This window comes from Oncorhynchus masou, chromosome 23 (assembly GCF_036934945.1).
Source record: "Oncorhynchus masou masou isolate Uvic2021 chromosome 23, UVic_Omas_1.1, whole genome shotgun sequence".
NCBI classification, from domain to species: domain Eukaryota; kingdom Metazoa; phylum Chordata; class Actinopteri; order Salmoniformes; family Salmonidae; genus Oncorhynchus; species Oncorhynchus masou.
Genome location: NC_088234.1, coordinates 3117357 through 3144987, shown reverse-complemented (window position 1 = coordinate 3144987; position 27631 = coordinate 3117357). Strand labels below are relative to the sequence as shown.

Below are 27631 nucleotides of genomic sequence, written 5' to 3'. Positions count from 1 at the left end.
GTTCAAATCAGGCTGGAGTTTTGATTTGGAGTGAATGTTAAGTTGAGGAGGGTAGTATCCTGTCTATATCTTTGTGAAAAAAAAAGTTAATCTAACTCTAAATCTATATTTTTGTAAAAACATGATGAAAAATGTGGGAGCTCTCTCTCTCTCTCTCTCTCTCTCTCTCTCTCTCTGTCCCTCTTCTATATATCCCCCTCTCTCTCTATCTCTATTTATCTAACTCTCTCTGTCTCACTTCTCTCTGCCCCCCTCTTCTATATATCCCTTTCTAACTATTTCTCAATCCCTCTCTCTCTTTCTATTCCTCTCTATCTCTCTATCTCTCTCCCTCTCTCTCACTGTCTCTCTTCTCTCTGTCTCTATCTTCTCTATCTCTCTGTGTGTCTCTCTTCTCTCTAGGCCCCCTCATTCTGTCACACACATCTTTCACACCTCTCAGTCCTTCTCAAGAGGAAGTATAGATGGGTAGAGAGGAAAGGTGGGTGGGGGGATGGGCAGGCTACAAGTCACTAGAGTTTTGGTACAGTCAGTGATTGACACGTTGAGATGGCACGCACCTGTCTTCTACTCTGTGAGTTGAAAACTATCTAAAAAGTTTAATATACAGTATATACGGTTCGATGTCTAAATATCATTATATTATCTGTATATTTAATATCTGTATATTTAATATCTGTATGGTTTAATATCTGTATATTTAATATCTGTATGGTTTAATATCTGTATGGTTTAATATCTATATTGTTTAATATCTGTATGGATTAATATCTTCATGGTTAAATATCTGTATAGTTTAATATCTATGTAGTTTAATATCTATATAGTTTAATATCTAAAAAGTTTAATATCTGTATGGTTTAATATCTGTATAGTTTAATATCTATATAGTTTAACATCTATATGGATTAATATCTGTATGGTTTAAAATCTATATGGTTTAATATCGGTATAGTTTAATATCTATATAGTTTAATATCTATATGGATTAATATCTATATAGTTTAATATCTAAAAAGTTTAATATCTGTATGGTTTAATATCTGTATAGTTTAATATCTATATAGTTTAATATCTGTGTGGATTAATATCTGTATGGTTTAATATCTATATGGTTTAATATCTATATAGTTTAATATCTATATAGTTTAATATCTATATTAAAATCTGTATTTTATAATATCTATATTGTTTAATATCTATATAGTTTAATATACATATGTAGTTTAAAATCTATATAGTTTAATGTCTATATGGTTTAATATCTATATGGTTTAATATCTATATGGTTTAATATCTATATTAATATATGTATGTTTTAATATCTGTATGGTTTAAAATCTATATTGTTTAATATCTTCATAGTTTAATATCTATATAGTTTAATGTCTATATGGTTTAATGTCTATATGGTTTAATATCTATATAGTTTAATATCTGTATAGTTTAATATCTATATGGTTTAATATGTATATAGTTTAATGTCTACATGGTTTAATATCTATATGGTTTAATATCTATATAGTTTAATATCTATATAGTGTAATATATATATGATTTAATATCTATATAGTTTATTATCTATATGGTTTAATATCTGTATAGTTTAATATATATAGTTTAATATATATATAGTTTAATATATAGAGAGTTTAATATCTATATAGTTTAATATATATATGGTTTAATATCTATATGGTCTAATATCTTTATAGTTGAATATCTACATAGTTTAATGTCTATATTATTATATGTATAGTTTAATAACTACATAGTTTAATATCTATATTAATATCTATATATGGTTTAATATCTATATAGTTGAATATCTATATAGTTTAATATCTATATGGTTTAATATCTGTATGGTTTAATATCTATATGGTTTAATATCTATATGGTTTAATATCTATGTAGTTTTATATCTATATGGTTTAATATCTATATGGTCTAATATCTTTATAGTTGAATATCTACATAGTTTAATGTCTATATTATTATCTGTATAGTTTAATAACTACATAGTTTAATATCTATATTAATATATATATATGGTTTAATATCTATATAGTTGAATATCTATATAGTTTAATATCTATATGGTTTAATATCTGTATGGTTTAATATCTATATGGTTTAATATCTATATGGTTTAATATCTATGTAGTTTTATATCTATATGGTTTAATATCTATATGGTTTAATATCTATATAGTTTTATATCTATGTGGTTTAATATCTATATAGTTTTATATCTATATGGTTTAATATCTATATGGTTTAATATCTACATAGTTTAATATCTATATAGTTAAATATCTACATAGTTTAATATCTATATAGTTTAATATCTATATAGTTTAATATCTATATAGTTTAATATCTATATGGTTTAATATCTATATAGTTAAATATCTATATAGTTTTATATCTATATAGTTTTATATCTATATGGTTTAATATCTGTGGTTTTTTATATCCTCTTAAAATGTAAGCTTGTTTTAGATGGTGGATGGATCATTTGAATTTCAGGACCTCTGTCTGGATTGTATTTTTATTTGATAAAATTTATCACTACTACTACACCTGTGCATTGAATAACACGTTCAGAAATGGCAAAACATATAGTAAAAAATGGATCATATGGAATAATATTTTGGAGAGGCTCTCCTATATCTACGAGATATAAGAAAGCTAAGGAAACATATTTGTAAATTCCATTCATTTGTATGGATTACATTCAGATGAGTCCCTTGATACTTGTGGTGGTCGTACAGTCTCCCCTTCATATTAGTTTGTTGCTGAGTCTCCTCTTTCCATAGTGGGGTCATATTAGTTTGTAGCTGAGAGTCTCCTCTTTCCATAGTGGGGTCATATTAGTTTGTACCTGAGAGTCTCCTCTTTCCATAGTAGGGTCATATTAGTTTGTAGCTGAGTCTCCTCTTTCCATAGTGGGGTCATATTAGTTTGTAGCTGAGTCTCCCCTTTCGATAGTGGGGTCATATTAGTTTGTAGCTGAGTCTCCCCTTTCCATAGTGGGGTCATATTAGTTTGTAGCTGAGAGTCTCCTCTTTCCATAGTGGGGTCATATTAGTTTGTAGCTGAGAGTCTCCTCTTTCCATAGTGGGGTCATATTAGTTTGTAGCTGAGAGTCTCCTCTTTCCATAGTGGGGTCATATTAGTTTGTAGCTGAGAGTCTCCTCTTTCCATAGTAGGGTCATATTAGTTTGTAGCTGAGTCTCCCCTTTCCATAGTGGGGTCATATTAGTTTGTAGCTGAGAGTCTCCTCTTTCCATAGTGGGGTCATATTAGTTTGTGTCTGAGTCTCCTCTTTCCATAATGGGGTCACATTAGTTTGTATCTGAGAGTCTCCCCTTTCCATAGTGGGGTCATATTAGTTTGTAGCTGAGAGTCTCCCCTTTCCATAGTGGGGTCATATTAGTTTGTAGCTGAGAGTCTCCCCTTTCCATAGTGGGGTCATATTAGTTTGTATCTGAGTCTCCCCTTTCCATAGTGGGGTCATATTAGTTTGTAGCTGAGAGTCACCTCTTTCCATAGTCTCCTCTTTCCATAGTGGGGTCATATTAGTTTGTATCTGAGAGTCTCCCTTTCCATAGTGGGGTCATATTAGTTTGTAGCTGAGAGTCTCCCCTTTCCATAGTGGGGTCATGTTAGTTTGTAGCTGAGAGTCTCCCTTTCCATAGTGGGGTCATATTAGTTTGTAGCTGAGAGTCTCCTCTTTCCATAGTGGGGTCATATTAGTTTGTAGCTGAGAGTCTCCCCTTTTTCCATAGTGGGGTCAGATTAGTTTGTAGCTGAGAGTCTCCCTTTCCATAGTGGGGTCATATTAGTTTGTAGCAGTCTCCCTTTCCATAGTGGGGTCATATTAGTTTGTAGCTGAGAGTCTCCCTTTCCATAGTGGGGTCATATTAGTTTGTAGCTGAGAGTCTCCCCTTTCCATAGTGGGGTCATATTAGTTTGTAGCTGAGAGTCTCCCCTTTCCATAGTGGGGTCATATTAGTTTGTAGCTGAGAGTCTCCCCTTTCCATAGTGGGGTCATATTAGTTTGTAGCTGAGAGTCTCCCTTTCCATAGTGGGGTCAGATTAGTTTGTAGCTGAGAGTCTCCTCTTTCCATAGTGGGGTCATATTAGTTTGTAGCTGAGAGTCTCCTCTTTCCATAGTGGGGTCAGATTAGTTTGTAGCTGAGAGTCTTTCTCCTCTTTCCATAGTGGGGTCAGATTAGTTTGTAGCTGAGAGTCTCCTCTTTCCATAGTGGGGTCATATTAGTTTGTAGCTGAGAGTCTCCTCTTTCCATAGTGTCTCCCCTTTCCATAGTGGGGTCAGATTAGTTTGTAGCTGAGAGTCTCCTCTTTCCATAGTGGGGTCATATTAGTTTGTATCTGAGTCTCCCCTTTCCATAGTGGGGTCATATTAGTTTGTAGCTGAGTCTCCCCTTTCCATAGTGGGGTCATATTAGTTTGTAGCTGAGTCTCCCCTTTCCATAGTGGGGTCATATTAGTTTGTAGCTGAGAGTCTCCTCTTTCCATAGTGGGGTCATATTAGTTTGTAGCTGAGAGTCTCCTCTTTCCATAGTGGGGTCATTAGTTTGTTGAGAGTCTCCTCTTTCCATTGGGGTGATTAGTTTGTAGCTGAGAGTCTCCTCTTTCCATAGTGGGGTCATATTAGTTTGTAGCTGAGAGTCTCCTCTTTCCATAGTGGGGTCATATTAGTTTGTAGATGAGAGTCTCCTCTTTCCATAGTCAGATTAGTTTGTAGCTGAGAGTCTCCTCTTTCCATAGTGGGGTCAGATTAGTTTGTAGCTGAGAGTCTCCTCTTTCCATAGTGGGGTCATATTAGTTTGTAGCTGAGAGTCTCCTCTTTCCATAGTTTGTAGGGAGTCTCCTCTTTCCATAGTGGGGTCATATTAGTTTGTAGATGAGAGTCTCCTCTTTCCATAGTGGGGTCAGATTAGTTTGTAGCTGAGAGTCTCCTCTTTCCATAGTGGGGTCATATTAGTTTGTAGCTGAGTCTCCTCTTTCCATAGTGGGGTCATATTAGTTTGTAGCTGAGAGTCTCCCCTTTCCATATATTGGGGTCTCCTCTTTCCATAGTGGGGTCATTAGTTTGTAGCTGAGAGTCTCCCCTTTCCATAGTGGGGTCATATTAGTTTGTAGCTGAGTCTCCCCTTTCCATAGTGGGGTCATATTAGTTTGTAGCTGAGAGTCTCCTCTTTCCATAGTGGGGTCATATTAGTGGGGTCATATTAGTTTGTAGCTGAGAGTCTCCTCTTTCCATAGTGGGGTCAGATTAGTTTGTAGCTGAGAGTCTCCTCTTTCCATAGTGGGGTCATATTAGTGGGGTCATATTAGTTTGTAGCTGAGAGTCTCCTCTTTCCATAGTGGGGTCATATTAGTTTCAAACAGTTCTGACTGAACAGACTGACTTCAGACGAATCCCTTGACACTTTTGGGGTCGTAGAGCAAAACCCTCTTTCACTAGACTCTAAATGAATGTAATATCTGTGTTATTATCTGTGGTACAGCTCAGTGTTTCCATCATGTACCACAGTGATAGTTCTTTCTGTGTGTTTCAGTGTTTCCATCATGTACCATAGTGATAGTTATCTCTGTGTGTTTCAGTGTTTCCATCATGTACCATAGTGATAGTTATCTCTGTGTGTTTCAGTGTTTCCATCATGTACCATAGTGATAGTTCTCTCTGTGTGTTTCAGTTTTTACATCATGTACCATAGTGATAGTTCTCTGTATGTGTGTGTTTCAGTGTTTCCATCATGTACCATAGTGATAGTTTTCTCTGTGTGTTTCAGTGTTTACATCATGTACCATAGTGATAGTTCTCTCTGTGTGTTTCAGTGCTGTTGAGTACACTGGTATGCTGTAGCCTCGGACAAGGTGGAGGTGAGTACATTTCTCTATATTCATCACCTGTTCTATATTAGTAACATTTATCTATATTCATCACCTGTTCTATAATAGTAACATTTATCTATATTCATCACCTGTTCTATAATAGTAACATTTCTCTATATTCATCACCTGTTCTATAATAGTAACATTTATCTATATTCATCACCTGTTCTATAATAGTATAATTTCTCTATGTTCATCACCTGTTCTGTAATAATATTTCTCATCACCCTTTTCTCCTCCTCTTCCTCTTCTCCTCTCCTCTAGTCCTCTTCTCATCCTCCTCCTCCTCTTCTCGTCCTCCTCCTCCTTTCCCTCATATTTTTCCTCCATCTTTCTCCTCTCATAGTAAATTCTAATTCCATTGTGGTCGATCATGTTAGTATAGCCTGTATGTGTCAAACATTTCAGAGTGCTGATCTGGGATCTGGTACCCCTGTCTGCCCATGTATGTTATTCATTGTATAGGCCCTGTATCTCAGAGTGCTGATCTGGGATCAGATTATGGTTTAAGTGTATGGTTTATTGTGTATCTGGTGTTGTTTCTCTCTCTGTGTGTGTGTGTGCGTGAATATGTGTCAGTGTTTTGTGGTTCGTTAGGCCTGGCGGTTTTCTGCTTTGTGTTTGTAGGACCAACCCTGCCAGGCTCAGAATAACAGTGTCAGGATTTGGCCAGGGTTGTTTGTCCTCATTGTGCTTTTTTTCTGTCAGGACCCGGTTTCGAACCTGGGTCTCCGGAGTGAGAAACAGTCACTTAACCAACTGAGCCACGAATAGACAGCAGAACCCAGAAGATGAGGCAGACACAGCAGTACTTAAGACGGTGTATTTAATAAAGAAAAAATCCTAAAAATAAAAAAATGGCAAATCCAAAAGGTGGAAGGTAAAACACAAAAAGACCTAAAAAGAAACTCACCAAAACTAAACAAAAAACAGAATACCACAAGAACGTTACCCGGAATCGACAAGAGCACACAGAACACTAGGGCAGGGTGCTAACATACAAACACAGAGCACAGAACTGAGGGAAACAAAAGGTTTAAATACAATCAGGGGAAACGAGACACAGGTGCAAACAATAATGGGGATCAAGGGAAAAACACAGGGACAAAAAGCACAATGGGGACATCTACTGACAAACAACTGGAACAACCCTGGCCAAATCCTGACAGAATCCCCCCCCTAGGAACGGCTCCTGATGTTCCTACCAGCTCTCTCAGGGTGGAGGACCCTGAACTGACGAATGAGGTCAGGGTCCAGGATGTCTTTGGCAGGAACCCAGGAGCGCTCCTCAGGACCGTAGCCTTCCCAGTCCACCAGATACTGCCAGGACCGCTGCACCCGGCGGGAATCCAGTATCCGGTGGACGGTATGCCGGCTGGCCTCCAATGACACGAGGCGGAGGGGAGGTCTGTCTGCCGGGACAAGGGGAGAAAAACAACAGGTTTTAACAAAGACACATGAAATGTGGGATTAATCTTAAGGGATCTGGGTAAGTGTAGGCGATAAGAAACTGGGTTAACTCTCCTGGCAACCTTGAAGGGACCGATGTATTTTGGGACAGCTTGCGAGACTCCACCCGTAGAGGTAAGTCTCTTGTGGAGAGCCAGACTCTCTGGCCGGGGCGCAGGGTAGGCCCGGGACGGCGACGTCTGTTGGCTTGTTGTTGATACCTCTGTGAGGAACGCATCACATTAAGACGGGTCTTCCTCCACATAAGCCGACAGCGTCTGACGAATCTCAAGGCTGAAGGCACTCTGACTTCTGCCTCCTGGTCCGGGAACAATGGAGGAGCATAGCCAAACTGACACTCGTGCGGGGACATACCAGTGGAGGAGGAGCGCAAGGTGGTGTGCGCGTATTCGGCCCAAACAATAAAGGATGACCATGTGGACGGGTTGTCACGAGTCATACATCGGAGGGTGGTTTCCAGCTCTTGATTCATCCTCTCTGTTTGGCCGTTGGACTCCGGATGGTACCCTGAAGATAGACTGGCAGAAGCCCCCATGAGTTGGCAGAAGGCCTTCCAAAACCTTGAGGCGAACTGGGGACCTCTGTCAGAAACCACATCTTGAGGAATGCCGAAGACTCGGAACACATGATTAATTACCAACTCAGCCGTTTCCTTGGCAGAAGGTAACTTAGTCAGAGGGACGAACCTGGCCGCCTTTGAAAACCTGTCGATTATGACTAGGATAGTAGTATTGCCATGGGATGGAGGAAGTCCAGTAATAAAGTCCAATGAGATATGGGACCAGGGTCTGTGGGGAACAGGTAAAGGGTGAAGGAGTCCTTGAGGGCGGAGGTGAGAAGATTTGCCCTGGCAGCACACGGGGCAGGCATTGACGAAAGTGGCAACGTCTTCTCTTATGGTAGGCCACCAGAACTTACGCTGGATGAACTCCAAGGTGCGACCTACGCCCGGATGACAGGTGAGGCGAGAGGAGTGCCCCCACAGAAGGACCTGAGTCCTCACTGCCTTGGGGACAAACAACCGATTGGCAGGGCCTCCTTTAGGGTCCGGTTCGCTAGCTTGAGCACGTCTCACGGTATCCTCAACTTGCCACGAGATCGGAGCCACAATCTTAGCAGCAGGAAGGACAGGCATGTCCGTGTCATCTCGAATGGCAGGAGCGTAGACTCGGGACAGGGCATCCGGTTTGAGATTCTTCGACCCGGGCCGATAGGTGAGGATAAACTGGAATCGATTGAAGAAAAGAGACCATCTAGCTTGTCTAGAGTTCAATCTCTTCGCCTGCTGGATATACTCCAGATTTTTGTGGTCCGTAAGCACTTGAAACGGGTGAGAAGCCCCCTCGAGCCAGTGTCTCCATTCCTTCAATGCCATCTTAACCGCTAGGAGTTCACGATCCCCCACATCGTAGTTCCTCTCAGTCGGGGTAAGCCGGTGTGAGAAGAAAGCGCACGGATGAAGCTTCTTGTCTTCACCCTCTGAGACAGGACAGCTCCAACACCAACCTCTGATGCGTCTACCTCCACCACAAATGGTTCATCCGTAGTCGGTAGTATCAGGATGGGAGCAGAGAGGATGCGCTGCTTGAGTCCTTGGAAGGCCGTCTCAGCTTCTCTTCCCCAAAAAAACCTTGCATTGCCACCTTTGGTTAAAGCTGAGAGAGGAGCTGCCACCAAACTGAAGTTCTTGATGAACTTGCGGTAAAAGTTTGTGAAGCCCAGGAAACGCTGAACATCCTTAACGGATTTGGGGTGGGCCAATCCGCTACCGCCCCTACCTTCCTAGGGTCCATTTGGATTCGACCGGGTTCCACTACAAATCCCAGGAATTGTACTCGGGATGAATGGAATTCACATTTTTCCGGCTTAACGTACAGATGGCTGTCCAGGAGGCATTTGAGTACTTGTCTGACATGCTTAGTGTGTTCTTGAAGGGAGCTCGAAAAGATGAGGATGTCATCCAAGTAAACGAACACAAATATGTTAAGCATATCCCTAAGCACATCGTTTATGAGCGCTTGGAACACCGCTGGGGCGTTGGTCAGGCCGAAGGGCATCACCAAGTATTCATAGTGACCAGTAGGCGTGTTGAAAGCGGTCTTCCACTCGTCACCAGGTCTGATCCGCACAAGATGGTATGCGTTCCGCAGGTCAAGCTTAGTGAAAACAACTGCTTCCTGGAGCAGCTCGAAGGCTGTGGCCATAAGGGGTAGCGGGTAACGGTTACGGACGGTTATGTCATTGAGTCCCCGGTAGTCGATGCAAGGACGTAACCCACCGTCTTTCTTGGCCACAAAGAAAAACCCTGCTCCCGCCGGGGAGGTGGATGGACGCATGAGGCCTGCTTCCAGAGCGTCCTTGATGTAGGTATCCATAGCAGCTCGTTCGGGTGGAGATAGGGAAAAGATCCGACCCCTGGGGGGCAAGTGCCCGGAAACAGGTCGATGGGGCAATCGTAAGGTCTATGGGGTGGTAGCATGGTGGCCCTCTGTTTGCTAAACACCAGTTTGAGGTCATGGTAACACTCGGGAACTCGGGTCAGGTTGATGGATTCTAAAGACTCGGGAGTAGAACTCGGGAATTCTGGAAAATACAAGTAGCTTGGCACGTAGGACCCCACTGCTTGATAGTGCCCACAGACCAGTCGATGTGAGGGTTATGGCTGTGAAGCCAGGGGTATCCAAGGACGAGAGGGAACTCGGAACAGGAGATCAAATGAAAGTTCATCAATTCCTGGTGTTGTGAAACTGAAAGTCTCAAGGAGGTAGTGACATGAGTGACAAGTCCAGATCCCAAAGGGCTTCCATCCAATGTAGTAACCCTCATGGGGTCACTTAGAGGTTCAGAGGGAACGCCATTCTCCTTCGCCCAGACACCATCCATGAAGTTACCTGCGGCTCCAGAGTCTACCAAGGCTTGAAGGTGAAGCTTGTGGTTGTCCCAGGAGAGGGTGACTGGAATGAGCAGACGGGAGTTGGACGGATGGGAGGAGGTTATGTTTCCGTTACAGTTCCCCCGGTCTGTACGGGACAGAGCGTTTCCCTGGAGCCCGGGACACGTGGAACGGAAATGGCCCGGTTTGCCGCAATATAGACAGCGTCGCTCCCTCATCCGGCGGTCTCTCTCAGCCTGGGAGATGCGTCCAATCTGCATGGGTTCCGGTGGAGCCAGTGATGATAAAGGTGGGGACTCGGAGCTGGGACTGATAGGGGCTAGAGGTCTACGGTTGAGTTCTCTCTCTCTCAGACGCTGGTCAATGCGTGAGGCCAACTTGATCAGGGACTCGAGATTGTCCGGTGGTTCCAGAGTGGCCAGTTCATCTTGGATAGTGTCGGAAAGGCCTTTCAGAAAGCACACCGTGAGCGCCTCGTTGTTCCAGCCACTCGCTGCTGCCACCGTGCGGAACTGGATGGCATAGTCCGTCACGCTGCGCCAACCTTGATGGAGAGTCAGGAGCTGTTTGGCTGAGTCAGAACCACTGCTTGGGCCTTGAAACACTCGTTTGAATTCCTCAGCAAAGGCAGAGTAGCTGGCACAGCAGGAACTATGGGCATCCCACACAGCAGTAGCCCAGGCCAGGGCTTTTTCCGACAGCAGGGTGATGATATATGCGATCTTAGACCGGTCGGTGGGAAACGACGAGGGTTGCAGCTCAAAGGAGAGAGAACATTGAGTGAGAAACCCTTTACAAGCACTTGGATCACCTGAGAACCGTTGGGGAGGTGGAAGACGAGGTTCAGCCAGGGGGTTAACTGCCATGGGTACGTGAACTTGAGGTACTGGGACGGGAACTGTTGCCGGGGTAAGTCGATCAGATATTTGCTTAATGGAAGTCAGCATCTCCGACAGAAGATGAGAATGTCTAGCCATTAAGGCCTCTTGCTGAACCAGGGCGGCTTCGTGGCGTTGGACAGTCTCCTGGTGGTGGGACAGCGTGGCAAAAAGGTCCTGGGAACTGGCTGCCTCTGGGTTCATTTTTGGCTCTGTGTTTCTGTCAGGACCCGGTTTTGAACCTGGGTCTCCGGAGTGAGAAACAGTCACTTAACCAACTGAGCCACGAATAGACAGCAGAACCCAGAAGATGAGGCAGACACAGCAGTACTTAAGACGGTGTATTTAATAAAGAAAAAATCCTAAAATTAAAAAATGGCAAATCCAAAAGGTGGAAGGTAAAACACAAAAAGACCTAAAAAGAAACTCACCAAAACTAAACAAAAAACAGAATACCACAAGAACGTTACCCGGAATCGACAAGAGCACACAGAACACTAGGGCAGGGTGCTAACATACAAACACAGAGCACAGAACTGAGGGAAACAAAGGGTTTAAATACAATCAGGGGAAACGAGACACAGGTGCAAACAATAATGGGGATCAAGGGAAAAACACAGGGACAAAAAGCACAATGGGGACATCTACTGACAAACAACTGGAACAACCCTGGCCAAATCCTGACAAACAGGGGGTGGTGCTGCTTTGTCTTTGTAGGACCAACCCTGCCAGGCTCAGAATAACAGGGGGTGGTGCTGCTTTGTGTTTGTAGGTTATATTACTCTATTCATCACTACTGTTCTATTTTCACCTAGTGGTATCAGTTATATTACTGTATTCATCAGTTATATTACTGTATTCATCAGTTATATTACTGTATTCATCAGTTATATTACTGTATTCATCACTACTGTTCTATTTTCACCCAGTGGTATCATCAGTTATATTACTGTATCCATCAGTTATATTACTGTTTTCATCAGTTATATTACAGTATTCATTAGTTATATTACTGTATTCGTCTGTATTCATCACTACTGTTCTATTTTCACCCAGTGGTATCATCCGTTATATTACTGTATTGATCAGTTATAGAACTGTATTGATCAGTTATAGTACTGTATTGATCAGTTATAGTACTGTATTCATGAGTTAAATTAATGTATTCATCAGTCATATTACTGTATTCATCAAATCAAATCAAATCAAATCCAATTTATTTATATAGCCCTTCGTACATCAGCTGATATCTCAAAGTGCTGTACAGAAACCCAGCCTAAAACCCCAAACAGCAAGCAATGCAGGTGTAGAAGCACGGTGGCTAGGAAAAACTCCCTGAAAGGTCAAAACCTAGGAAGAAACCTAGAGAGGAACCAGGCTATGTGGGTTGGCCAGATTACAACAGAACATGGCCAAGATGTTCAAATGTTCATAAATGACCAGCATGGTCGAATAATAATAAGGCAGAACAGTTGAAACTGGAGCAGCAGCACGGCCAGGTGGACTGGGGACAGCAAGGAGTCATCATGTCAGGTAGTCCTGGGGCATGGTTCTAGGGCTCAGGTCCTCCGAGAGAGAGAAAGAAAGAGAGAAAGAGAGAATTATCACTTGGCTACATAGCTGATGCACGCTGGACTGTCCATTAATCACGGTACTCCATTCTGCTTGTTTGTTTTATCTGTCGGCCCCATTGCCTAGTCAATGCCATCTTACCTGCTGTTGTTATGCTAGCTGATTAGCTGTTGTCTCACCCACTGTTTTAGCTAGCTTTCCCAGTTCAACACCTGTGATTACTGTATGCCTCGCTGTATGTCTCTCTCAAATGTCAATATGCCTTGTATACTGTTGCTCAGGTTAGTTATCATTGTTTTAGTTCACAATGGAGCCCCTTGTCCCACTCCTCATACCCCTGATACCTCCTTTGTCCCACCTCCCACATATGCGGTGACCTCACCCATTACAACCAGCATGTCCAGAGATAAAACCTCTCTCATCATCACCCAGTGCCTGGGCTTACCTCAGCCGTACCCGCACCCCACCATACCCCTGTCTGCGCATTATGCCCTGAATATATTCTACCATGCCCTGAAACCTGCTCCTCTTATTCTCTGTCCCCAACGCTCTAGGCGACCAGTTTTGATAGCCTTTAGCCGCACCCTCATACTACTCCTTCTCTGTTCCGCGGGTGATGTGGAGGTAAACCCAGGCCCTGCATGTCCCCAGGCACCCTCATTTGTTGACTTCTGTGATCGAAAAAGCCTTGGTTTCATGCATGTCAACATCAGAAGCCTCCTCCCTAAGTTTGTTTTACTCACTGCTTTAGCACACTCTGCTAACCCTGATGTCCTTGCCGTGTCTGAATCCTGGCTCAGGAAGGCCACCAAAAATTCAGAGATTTCCATACCCAACTATAACATCTTCTGTCAAGATAGAACTGACAAAGGGGGAGGAGTTGCAGTCTACTGCAGAGATAGCCTGCAAAGTAATGTCATACTTTCCAGGTCCATACCCAAACAGTTCAAACTACTAATTCTGAAAATTACTCTCTCCAGAAATAAGTCTCTCACTGTTGCCGCCTGCTACCGACCCCCCTCAGCTCCCAGCTGTGCCCTGGACACCATTTGTGAATTGATTGCCCCCCATCTAGCTTCAGAGTTAGTTCTGTTAGGTGACCTAAACTGGGATATACTTAACACCCCGGCAGTCCTACAATCTAAGCTAGATGCCCTCAATCTCACACAAATCATCAAGGAACCCACCAGGTACAACCCTAACTCTGTAAGCAAGGGCACCCTCATAGACGTCATCCTGACCAACTGGCCCTCCAAATACACCTCCGCTGTCTTCAATCAGGATCTCAGCGACAACTGCCTCATTGCCTGTATCCGCTACGGTGCCGCAGTCAAACGACCACCCCTCATCACTGTCAAACGCTCCCTAAAACACTTCTGTGAGCAGGCCTTTCTAATCGACCAGGCCCGGGTATCCTGGAAGGACATTGACCTCATCCCGTCAGTTGAGGATGCCTGGTCATTCTTTAAGAGTAACTTCCTCACCATTTTAGATAAGCATGCTCCGTTCAAAAAATGCAGAACTAAGAACAGATACAATCCTTGGTTCACTCCAGACCTGACTGCCCTCGACCAGCACAAAAACATCCTGTGGTGCAATAGCATCGAACAGTCCCCGCGATATGCAACTGTTCAGGGAAGTCAGGAACCAATACACGCAGTCAGTCAGGAAAGCTAAGGCCAGCTTCTTCAGGCAGAAGTTTGCATCCTGTAGTTCCAACTCCAAAAATTCTGGGACACTGTGAAGTCCATGGAGAACAAGAGCACCTCCTCCCAGGTGCCCACTGCACTGAGACTAGGGAACACGGTCACCACCGACAAATCCATGATAATTGAAAACTTCAACAAGCATTTCTCAACGGCTGGCCATGCCTTCCGCCAGGCTACTCCTACCTCGGCCAACAGCTCCGGCCCCCCCGCAGCTCCTCGCCCAAGCCTCTCCAGGTTCTCCTTTACCCAAATCCAGATAGCAGATGTTCTGAAAGAGCTGCAAAACCTGGACCCGTATAAATCAGCTGGGCTTGACAATCTGGACCCTCTATTTCTGAAACTATCCGCCGCCATTGTCGCAACCCCTATTACCAGCCTGTTCAACCTCTCTTTCATATCGTCTGAGATCCCCAAGGATTGGAAAGCTGCCGCAGTCATCTCCCTCTTCAAAGGGGGAGACACCCTGGACCCAAACTGTTACAGAGCTATATCCATTCTGCCTTGCCTATCTAAGGTCTTCGAAAGCCAAGTCAACAAACAGGTCACTGACCATCTCGAATCCCAAGGTACCTTCTCCGCTATGCAATCTGGTTTCCGAGCCGGTCACGGGTGCACCTCAGCCACACTCAAGGTACTAAACGACATCATAACCGCCATCGATAAAAGACAGTATTGTGCAGCCGTCTTCATCGACCTTGCCAAGGCTTTCGACTCTGTCAATCACCATATTCTTATCGGCAGACTCAGTAGCCTCGGTTTTTCGGATGACTGCCTTGCCTGGTTCACCAATTACTTTGCAGACAGAGTTCAGTGTGTCAAATCGGAGGGCATGCTGTCCGGTCCTCTGGCAGTCTCTATGGGGGTGCCACAAGGTTCAATTCTCGGGCCGACTCTTTTCTCTGTATATATCAATGATGTTGCTCTTGCTGCGGGCGATTCCCTGATCCACCTCTACGCAGACGACACCATTCTATATACTTTCGGCCCGTCATTGGACACTGTGCTATCTAACCTCCAAACGAGCTTCAATGCCATACAACACTCCTTCCGTGGCCTCCAACTGCTCTTACATGCTAGTAAAACCAAATGCATGCTTTTCAACCGATCGCTGCCTGCACCCGCATGCCCGACTAGCATCACCACACTGGATGGTTCAGACCTTGAATATGTGGACACCTATAAATACCTTGGTGTCTGGCTAGACTGCAAACTCTCCTTCCAGACCCATATCAAACATCTCCAATCGAAAATCAAATCAAGAGTCGGCTTTCTATTCCGTAACAAAGCCTCCTTCACTCACGCTGCCAAGCTTACCCTAGTAAAACTGACTATCCTACCGATCCTCGACTTCGGCGATGTCATCTACAAAATTGCTTCCAACACTCTTCTCAGCAAACTGGATGCAGTTTATCACAGTGCCATCCGTTTTGTCACTAAAGCACCTTATACTACCCACCACTGCGACTTGTATGCTCTAGTCGGCTGGCCCTCGCTACATATTCGTCGCAAAACCCACTGGCTCCAGGTCATCTACAAGGCCATGCTAGGTAAAGCTCCGCCTTATCTCAGTTCACTGGTCACGATGGCAACACCCATCCGTAGCACGCGCTCCAGCAGGTGTATCTCACTGATCATCCCTAAAGCCAACACCTCATTCGGCCGCCTTTCGTTCCAGTACTCTGCTGCCTGTGACTGGAACTAATTGCAAAAATCGCTGAAGTTGGAGACTTTTATCTCCCTCACCAACTTCAAACATCAGCTATCTGAGCAGCTAACCGATCGCTGCAGCTGTACATAATCTATTGGTAAATAGCCCACCCATTTTCACCTACCTCATCCCCACAGTTTTTATTTATTTACTTTTCTGCTCTTTTGCACACCAATATCTCTACCTGTACATGATCATGTGATCATTTATCACTCCAGTGTTAATCTGCAATATTGTAATTATTCGCCTACTTCCTCATGCCTTTTGCACACATTGTATATAGACTCCCCTTTTTTTCTACTGTGTTATTGACTTGTTAATTGTTTACTCCATGTGTAACTCTGTGTTGTCTGTTCACACTGCTATGCTTTATCTTGGCCAGGTCGCAGTTGCAAATGAGAACTTGTTCTCAACTAACCTACCTGGTTAAATAAAGGTGAAATAAAAAATAAAATACAAAAATTACGCGAGATTTTCTCAGGGAGCATAATGTGACCACTTGCGCAATGTAGCCCCCTACGGGTATTCAACATAAATGCGTAAAACTACGTCACAATGCTGTAGACACCTTGGGGAATACGTAGAAAGCATAAGCTGGTTCATAGCACATTCACAGCTCAATGGGGACTCATTGGCATGCAGTGCTTTCAAAATATGGTGCACTTCCGGATTGGATTTTTCTCAGGCTTTCGCATGAAACATCAGTTCTGTAATACTCACAGACAATATCTTTACAGTTTTGGAAACGTTAGAGTGTTTTCTATCGTAAGCTGTCAATTATATGCATATTCTAGTATCTTGTCCTGACAAAATATCCCATTTAAAATGGGAATGTTTTTTTCTCCAAAAAATGAAAATACTGCCCCTAGAGTCATAACAGGTTAAAATAAATCCTCTTAGAGCAACTTAGCCAACAGGAAATGCAACTGCGCAACGCCAAATGCTAATAGTACTCGATAAAACTCAAATATTCATTAAAACACACATGCAGTGTACTCAATTATTTGTTATTTTTTTAACCTTTATTTTACTAGGCAAGTCAGTTAAGAACAAATTCTTATTTTCAATGACGGCCTAGGAACAGTGGGTTAACTGCCTGTTCAGGGGCAGAACGACAGATTTGTACCTTGTCAGCTCGGGGGTTCGAACTTGCAACCTTGGCTCGATTCACTCGTTGTGAATCTAGCCAACAAGTCAGATTTTTAAAATGCTTTTCGGCGAAAGCATGAGAAGCTATTATCTGATAGCATGCAACCCCCCGAAATACCTGAAGGGGACGTAAACAAAACGCAGAAATAATATATAAAACATTCATTACCTTTGACGAGCTTCTTTGTTGGCACTCCTATATGTCCCATAAACATCATAATTGGGTCTTTTTTTCAATTAAATCTGTCCAAAATGTCCATTTATGAAGCCCGTCGGATCCAGGAAAAAACACCTTTTCAAAACGCAACGTCATTTTTTAAATAATAAAAGTTGCCTATAAATTTTGACAAAACACTTCAAACTACTTTTGTAATCCAACTTTAGGTATTAGTAAACGTTAATAATTGATCAAATTGATCACGGGGCGATCTGTATTCAATAGCAGCAGGTCTTGAAATGATGGTCGATATTCTCTCTATCAAAACTTCCTTTGGTGTACCCTGATGATAGGAAGTGCCTATTCTTCATTTTACCAAGGAATAACTTCAACCAAAACCAAACAATTGCCAAGACTGGCGACATCGTGTGGAAGCTGTAGGAATTGTAAACTGGGGGCTATCTATTTTCCCTTGCCATAGACAATACAGACAACTGGCGGAGTGATATATATATTTTTTTTTTTGTGATCAGTTTTCCTTGGGGTTTTGCCTGCCACACACGTTCTGTTATAGTCACAGACATGATTTAACCAGTTTTAGAAACTTCAGAGTGTTTCCCATCCACGCATACTAATCATATGCATATACTATATTCCTGGCATGAGTAGCAGGATGTTGAAATTTTGCGCAATTTTTAACAAAAAGTTGAAAAAATTAACCCGATCTTTAAGAGGTTGTCAATTGATCAGGCTTCAGCCATGTTTCAGTCAGGCTAATCATATCAAGTGTCAAGGCTTTGGTAACTGGTGAATAGGCGCAGGAGAGTTGAGACAAGGTATTTAATACACAAAAAAATAGCAGTATAGAGACAATACAACGGTGCGGGAAAAATACCGGTACCACGAATAAGCATGGGGGAAACCAGAGGGTTAATTAATGAACATGTAATGGGGAATAGAAACCAGGTGTGTAAAAACCAAAGACAAAACAAATGGAAAATGAAACGTGGATCGGTGATGGAGAAGGCCAGTGACATCGACCGCTCGAACAAGGAAAGGGACCGACTCCGGCGGAAGTCGTGACATCAAGATTATGATCAGTGTTAAAAACCTCTTACAGCTACCCCCCCTTCTTTCAATTTCCGCCTGAAGACATACCCAAATCGAACTGCCTCTAGCTCAGGAGCAAGGCTGTGCATATTCTTGGTATCATTTGAAAGAAAACACTCTGAAGTTTGTGTACATTACATTCACATTACATTTAAGTCATTTAGCAGACGCTCTTATCCAAAGCGACTTACAAATTGGTGAATTCACCTTCTGACATCCAGTGGAACAGCCACTTTACAATAGTGCATCTAAATCATTTAAGGGGGGGGTGAGAAGGATTACTTATCCTATCCTAGGTATTCCTTGAAGAGGTGGGTTTTCAGGTGTCTCCGGAAGGTGGTGATTGACTCTGCTGTCCTGGCGTTGTGAGGGAGTTTGTTCCACCATTGGGGGGCCATGTGAATTGAATGTAGGAGAATATAACACAATAGATCTGGTTTAGATAATACAATGAAAAAACATATGTTTTTTCTTTTTAATTGTTGTATCATCATCTTTAAAATAAACAAGATAAAACAAACATTCAGATATGAATATAGGGACAATTTTAGTGAGAAACATAAGAGGGCAACAGTACTTGTGCAAAATTTCAGAATGATAACTTCCAAAATGAATGTGCCACATGACATTTATCATGAAGTCACCCAGGTGACTCACACAAGTAGCCCAAATGTACCCAAGTGGCCAAATTGGTGAAGGTATACATTTTGAAATAAATAACTATATACAAAATACCAAAATGGTATTCTAACACACCCCCCCAAAAAATGGAGGAAAAAATATTGAAAAAATATATATACATTTACAAAATAACATGGGTAACTATTTACACACTTTCAATATTTGGAAGACCCTCAGTCCTCTCAGCCCTCAAATCTACTTATATAGCCCTCAAGAGTAAATATGAACAGTTTACCTCTTGATGGCCCGGTATGTGTGGAGCCAGAGACAGCAGGGGTCCAGCTGGATGAACCAGCTTCAGAGGGGGACACGTTGGGGATGGACACGTTGGCGGCAGACACACGCATAAATCCTTCTAATCCATAATCCATAATATATAGAATGAGTTGAGGAAGCATGTCGCTGGAGGAAGTCTAGCCAATGTATACTTTACACATTTCATTACATTTTTACATATTGCAAATAAAATGTAAAAACAATCACAAATAATATTTTATATTATTAATTTTAAACAACGGCATTAGCATGAGAAGAACTTACCAGTCCAAAACAATGTCCTCTCCGTTCAAAAAGCTTCCATTTGAGTCATGGTCGCTAACTGAGTCATTTTACAAAAGCATATGTTTCACTTTCACGATCAATTTCCTTTTATATTTATAATTTTGTCTACATTCATATATCTAGTTTTAGATTTAGCTTTCTCTGACTTATTCGCCATGATGTTAGATATATAAACAGCTGAAGATGCGAGTTAGCGAAATAATTCTGTGCGTAACAAGCTTCGCTCCTTCCAGTATGAAAATCCATAGGTGAAAGTCCGTCTTTACGCCGGAGTACTATATGGGTTGGTCAGAACCATTAGATATTGCCGTTTACCTCATTCACTATCTACCCAGCTAGATTTCAATACGATCAGGGGTCATTGGGTTAAAATACAGTCAATCAACGAAACAGCGGTCATATAATTGGTGCGCAATGAGGTCGTTACTTGTTGTCTTCCAATCGGTTTCTTTGGGTCAATACGTCCCGCGAAATGACCCATCAAGTTTGGTTGTGTTACAAACAAACAGTTGATTGCAAGGAAACCAATCATGATTGGATAAAGTCAGGTTTAGTCTGTGTATTTACGTTGAATGTTTCGTTGAAAATTGAATGACACGAAATTCAATGAGATAAGCGTTCACAAAAATGTTGTGTTAGGCTATAAAAATGGATTTAACCAAACAAAAGACCATTCATTGTTTAACAATGACCCTTGTGATTGCAAACAGAGCAAGATCTTCAAAGATAAACAATTTATTTCATTGCAATCTGTGATTTTGTTACGCCTGTGCTGGTTGAAATAGTATTTTGGTATGGGGCACTATGCTCAGATAATCGCAACGTATTCTTTCGCAGTTAATCCTTTTTTAAATCTGACATCGCAGCTGGATCAGCAAGATTCTAGGCTTTTGAAGCATGTGAGAAACTTGTATTTTCAGGAAAGTTTAATATGACTATTTGTGGTGATCACCGTATGTTGTCGAATTTAAACCCGCATCCGGTATCCGTAGATCAGAGAAGTTAATTGACTGTAACTGCCTTGGAAGTGAGGGATCTAACATTAAGTAGATGTGAAATATCACAATCTCTTTCAATAATGGCAGGAATGAGGAGCTTATTTTTGTACTGTTTCCATGCCTTGTCATTTTTACATCCAAAGGGTACAGTACTGTGGCACAGGGGGGCGCCATGGAACAGGGGGCCTCAAAGGCCTCAGCATTTGGGTGGGGGAGGCTGTGAAACTCTCCTGCTATTGTTGGGATCAAGGGTTTTCACACCTCTCACTTCACACCTCAGTGCTAATTGAAGTTGCAACCAGATCTGTTCTTTCCTAGCAAGCTTGGTAGCCTTAACGCTGCATTCAGTTCTTCTAAAGTAATCTAGATTATAGTCATTTATTTTTCTTCTTAGCTTAGAAATTAGAAACCCCTAGAGATGTAACTCCCTACGTCAACACCTTCTACTCATGAAACCAAGCCCATGCATATACAGTTATACAAACATGCAGGAGAAAACAATAGTTCCAGTGTTTTCTAAGGGCTCAGCAGTAATTTTCCGTTCCCGTGTGGCTCACAGTGGTGTGTCTGACTTGTCTCTTATCTATTTACTCCCCTGATGTGTCTATGTATCTCTTTTAGCCTTGAGGCACTTTCTCACACACCTAGTTTTGACTGCAATGTCTCACACATCTGCTCAGACTGTTTCTTATGAGAGGCAGAGACTAGAAAAGAACAGTGGAACAGTATTAAACCTTATAATGCTTGCATTGCTAATCTGTGGTCCAGGACCCTGTAGATGTAGTGGGGGGGGGGGTTTATAGCCCTTCCCCTTCTATTAATACAACAAAAGCATAATCAATTATTATAATACATCAATTATTTGGTACAGCCCCTATCATGACCCCAAGGTGACCCCAATCAACTTCAGACTAAACATGACTCACTGGTGTTCTGCCCCTGAACAAGGCAGATAACCCACTGTTCCTGAGCTGTCATTGAAAATAACAATTTGTTCTTAACTGACTTGCCTAGTTAAATAAAGTTAAAATGAAACATTTAAAAATAAATCCAGGTTGGACTTCAGACTAAACATGACTCACTCAGTTCAAGTTTGGATGATCTTTTTAGGTTTCTGTTGTGCTTCTATTGCTGGTTGTTGGTTTGTCAGAAAGTTTGCTGGATAGTCCCTGGGTAGTAAGAGTCCTTGGTAGGTAGAATCCTTGGTAGGTAGAATCCTTGGTAGTCGAATCCTTGGTAGTAGAATCCTTGGCAGTAAGAATCCTTGGTAGTAAGAATCCTTGGTAGTAGAATCCTTGGTAGGTAGAATCCTTGATAGTAGAATCCTTGGTAGTAGAATCCTTGGCAGTAAGAATTCTTTGTAGTAGAATCCTTGGTCGTAGAATCCTTGGTAGTTAGAATCCTTGGCAGTAAGAATCCTTGGCAGTAGGAATCATTGGTAGTAAATATTCTTGGACTTAAGAATCATTGGTGGTAAGAATCCTTGGTAGTAGAATTATTGGTAGTAAATATTCTTGGACTTAAGAATCATTGGTGGTAAGAATCCTTGGTAGTAGAATCCTTGGTAGTTAGAATCCATGGTAGTAAGTATTCTTGGCAGTAAGAATCCTTGGCAGTAAGAATCATTGGCAGTAAGAATCCTTGGTTGTAAGATTCATTGGCATTAAGAATCGTTGGCATTAAGAATCCTTGGCATTAAGAATCCTTGGCATTAAGAATCCTTGGCATGAAGAAACCTTGGTTGTAAGAATCATTGGCATTAATAATCAGTCGTAGTAAGACTCCTTGGTTATGAGAATTGTTGGTAGTAGAATCTTTGGTAGTTCGAATCATTGGCAGTAAGAATCATTGGCAGTAAGAATCCTTGGCAGTAAGAATCATTGGTAGTAGAATCGTTGGTAGTAGAATCCCTGGTAGTAAGACTCCTTGGCAAAAGAATCCTTGGTAGTAGAATCCTTGGTAGTAGAATCCTTGGCAGGAAGAATCCTTGGTAGTAGAATCCTTGGTAGTAGAATCCTTGGTAGTAGAATTCTTGGCAGTAACATTCTATAACACTTACAGCACCTGATGTCACAGGAAGGCAAAAATATAATCAAGAACAACAACCACCAGAGCCACTGCCTATTCACCCCGCTTCCTTCCGTTGCAACGTCATTACAAGTTATCAAAGCTGGGACGAGAGACCTGTTTATATATGATGTTTATATATTATATACAGCTGGTGCTGTGATCCTGGAGAGACCTGTTTATATATTATATACAGCTGGAGATGTGATCCTGGAGAGACCTGTTTATATATGATGTTTATATATTATATACAGCTGGAGCTGTGATCCTGGAGAGCCCTGTTTATATATGATGTTTATATATTATATACAGCTGGTGCTGTGATCCTGGAGAGCTCTGTTTATATATGAAGTTTATATATTATATACAGCTGGCGCTGTGATCCTGGAGAGCCCTGTTTATATATGATGTTTATATATTATATACAGCTGGAGCTGTGATCCTGGAGAGCCCTGCCCTTCCTGTGACTGAGGGAGAATCTGTGACTCTGGGCTGCAGATATCAGGGAACTCCCTCTGACCTCACAGCTGATTTCTACAAAGATGGATCCCTCATCAGGACTGAGACTACAGGAAATATGACCATCCCTGCAGTATCCAAGTCAGATGAAGGACTCTACAAGTGTAACAACTCTGAAGGAGAATCACCAGAGAGCTGGATGACAGTGACATGTGAGAATATGAGAAACCTTGACATTCAGATTATCTGGTTAATCTTTAAACTGTCAAGTGGTGCTGAATCCTGCATTATAAACTGGGCGGTTCCAGCCCTCAATGCTGATTGGCTGGAAGCCGAGGTATATCAGAACGTATACCACAGGATGACAAAACATTTATTTCTATGCTAAAAGAGTCAAAAGCTCATTCTCTCATGACCTTGTCTCTCACTCTTTCTATCTCTTGATCTCTCTTTCTCTCAGACCTCTCTCTCTCAGATCTCTCTCTTCCATTCTCTCTGAGTGTCAGTCCTGACAGATCTCAGTTCTTTAAATATGAGTCTGTCACTCTGAGCTGTGAGGTTCAGGGGAACTCTGCTGGATGGAGACTGAAGAGATACACAGTCTCTTGGGAGCGTTCAGATTGTGGAAGCAATTGGGGAAAACCAGAAGGGTCTTCATGCATCGTGTCACTAATACCATCACACAGTGGAGTGTACTGGTGTGAGTCTGGGTCTGGAGAACACAGCAATGCTGTCAACATCACAGTACCTGGTATGTCCACAAACACCATCTAATAACATTATAGTGTTTAGTGGTTCATCTGGTTTCAGATAGCTGATGTTATGTTTATATATTATGTTTATATACAGTGGGGCAAAAAGTATTTAGTCAGCCACCAATTGTGTAAGTTCTCCCACTTAAAAAGATGAGAGAGGCCTGGAATTTTCATCATAGGTACACTTCAACTATGACAGACAAAAAGAGATTTGTTTTTCCAGAAAATCACATTTTAGGATCTTTAAGGAATTTATTTTCAAATTATGGTGGAAAATAAGTATTTGGTCAATAACAATAACAATAACAGTTTATCTCATTACTTTGTAATATACCCTTTGTTGGCAATGACAGAGGTCAAACTTTTTCTGTAAGTCTTCACAAGGTTTTCACACACTGTTGCTGGTATTTTGGCCCATTCCTCCATGCAAATCTCCTCTAGAGCAGTGATGTTTTGGGGCTGTTGCTGGGCAACACGGACTTTCAACTCCCTCCAAAGATTTTCTATGGGGTTGAGATCTGGAGACTGGCTAGGCCACTCCAGGACCTTGAAATGCTTCTTACGAAGCCACTTCTTTGTTGACCGGGCGGTGTGTTTGGGATCGTTGTCATGCTGAGAGACCCAGCCAGGTTTCATCTTCAATGCCCTTGCTGATGGAAGGAGGTTTTCACTCAAAATCTCACGATACATGGCCCCATTCATTCTTTCCTTTACACGGATCAGTCGTCCTGGTCCCTTTGCAGAAAAACAGCCCAAAAGCATGATTTTTCCACCCCCATGCTTCACAGTAGGTATGGTGTTATATGGATGCAACTCAGCATTCTTTGTCCTCCAAACACAACGAGTTGCATTTTTACCAAAAAGTTATATTTTGGTTTCATCTGACCATATGACATTCTCCAAATCTTCATCTCGATCATCCAACTGCTCTCCAGCAAACTTCAGACGGGCCTGGACATGCACTGGCTTAAGCAGGGGGACACGTCTGGCACTGCAGGATTTGAGTCCCTGGCGGCGTAGTGTGTTACTGATGGTAGGCTTTGTTACTTTGGTCCCAGCTCTCTGCAGGTCATTCACTAGGTCCCCCCGTGTGGTTCTGGGATTTTTGCTCACCGTTCTTGTGATCATTTTGACCCCACGGGGTGAGATCTTGCGTGGAGCCCCAGATCGAGGGAGATTATCAGTGGTCTTGTATATCTTCTATGTCCTAATAATTGCTCCCACAGTTGATTTCTTCAAAACCAAGCTGCTTACCTATTGCAGATTCAGTCTTCCCAGCCTGGTGCAGGTCTACAATTTTGTTTCTGGTGTCACTTGACAGCTCTTTGGTCTTGGCCATAGTGGAGCTGTGATCCTGGAGAGCCCTGTTTATATATGATGTTTATATATTATATACAGCTGGTGCTGTGATCCTGGAGAGACCTGTTTATATATGATGTTTATATATTATATACAGCTGTTGCTGTGATCCTGGAGAGACCTGTTTATATATGATGTTTATATATTATATACAGCTGGAGCTGTGATCCTGGAGAGACCTGTTTATATATGATGTTTATATATTATATATAGCTGGAGCTGTGATCCTGGAGAGCCCTGTTTATATATGATGTTTATATATTATATACAGCTGGAGCTGTGATCCTGGAGAGCCCTGTTTATATATGATGTTTATATATTATATACAGCTGGAGCTGTGATCCTGGAGAGCCCTGTTTATATATGATGTTTATATATTATATACAGCTGGAGCTGTGATCCTGGAGAGCCCTGTTTATATATGATGTTTATATATTATATACAGCTGGAGCTGTGATCCTGGAGAGCCCTGTTTATATATGATGTTTATATATTATATACAGTTGGAGCTGTGATCCTGGAGAGACCTGTTTATATATGATGTTTATATATTATATACAGCTGGAGCTGTGATCCTGGAGAGCCCTGTTTATATATGATGTTTATATATTATATACAGCTGGTGCTGTGATCCTGGAGAGCCCTGTTTATATATGATGTTTATATATTATATACAGCTGGAGCTGTGATCCTGGAGAGCCCTGTTTATATATGATGTTTATATATTATATACAGCTGGAGCTGTGATCCTGGAGAGCCCTGTTTATATATGATGTTTATATATTATATACAGCTGGAGCTGTGATCCTGGAGAGCCCTGTTTATATATGATGTTTATATATTATATACAGCTGGTGCTGTGATCCTGGAGAGCCCTGCCCTTCCTGTGACTGAGGGAGATTATGTGACTCTGCGCTGCAGACATCAGGGAACTCCCTCTGACCTCACAGCTGATTTCTACAAAGATGGATCCCTCATCAGGACTGAGACTACAGGAGAGATGACCATCCCTGCAGTATCCAAGTCAGATGAAGGACTCTACAAGTGTACCAACTCTAAAGGAGAATCACCAGAGAGCTGGATGACTATGACAGGTGAGAATATGAGAAACTTTGACATTCAGATTATCTGGTTCTTCTTTACACTGTTAAGAGGTGCTGAAACCTGCATTATAAACTGGGTGGTTCTTCTTTACACTATTAAGAGGTGCTGAAACCTGCATTATAAACTGGGTGGTTCTTCTTTACACTGTTAAGAGGTGCTGAAACCTGCATTATAAACTGGGTGGTTCTTCTTTATACTGTTAAGAGGTGCTGAAACCTGCATTATAAACTGGGTGGTTCTTCTTTACACTGTTAAGAGGTGCTGAAACCTGCATTATAAACTGGGTGGTTCTTCTTTACACTGTTAAGAGGTGCTGAAACCTGCATTATAACCTGGGTGGTTCTTCTTTACACTGTTAAGAGGTGCTGAAACCTGCATTATAAACTGGGTGGTTCTTCTTTACACTGTTAAGAGGTGCTGAAACCTGCATTATCAACTGGGTGGTTCTTCTTTACACTGTTAAGAGGTGCTGAAACCTGCATTATAAACTGGGTGGTTCTTCTTTACACTGTTATGAGGTGCTGAAACCTGCATTATAAACTGGGCGGTTCCAGCCCTCAATGCCGATCGGCTGGAAGCTGTGGTATATCAGAACGTATACCACGGGCTGACAAAACATTTATTTATGTGCTAACAGAGTCCAACTCTCATCCTCTCATGACCTTGTCTCTCCCTCTTTCTATCTCTTGATCTCTCTTTCTCAGACCTCTCTCTCTCAGATCTCTCTCTTCCTGCATCTATGAGTGTCAGTCCTGACAGATCTCAGTTCTTTAAATATGAGTCTGTCACTCTGAGCTGTGAGGTTCAGGGGAACTCTGCTAGATGGAGACTGAAGAGATACACAGTCTCTGGGGAGCGTTCAGATTGTGGAAGCAATTGGGGAAAACCAGAAGGGTCTTCATGCATCGTGTCGCTAATACCATCACACAGTGGAGTGTACTGGTGTGAGTCTGGGTCTGGAGAACACAGCAATGCTGTCAACATCACAGTACCTGGTATGTCCACAAACACCATATAATAACATTATAGTGTTTAGTGGTTCATCTTATTTCAGATAGCTGATGTTATGT

The 27631-nt window shown here is 42.1% G+C and overlaps 1 protein-coding gene across 5 annotated transcripts in view; it reads left to right on the top strand.

Annotated features, from left to right (window-relative positions):
• Positions 1-546: 546 nt before the first annotated feature.
• Positions 547-27631, top strand: part of LOC135510171 (Fc receptor-like protein 3) — a 173592-nt gene continuing 146507 nt past the window's right edge. For all 5 annotated transcript variants that reach the window (XM_064930961.1, XM_064930959.1, XM_064930958.1 and 2 more), the window contains exons 1-6: positions 547-574; positions 5875-5919; positions 23313-23555; positions 23804-24094; positions 26309-26551; positions 27266-27556. In XM_064930961.1, the coding sequence (XP_064787033.1) occupies positions 550-574; positions 5875-5919; positions 23313-23555; positions 23804-24094; positions 26309-26551; positions 27266-27556 (1138 nt within the window). In that variant the 5' untranslated portion in view covers positions 547-549. The remainder of the gene's footprint in view (positions 575-5874; positions 5920-23312; positions 23556-23803; positions 24095-26308; positions 26552-27265; positions 27557-27631) is intronic.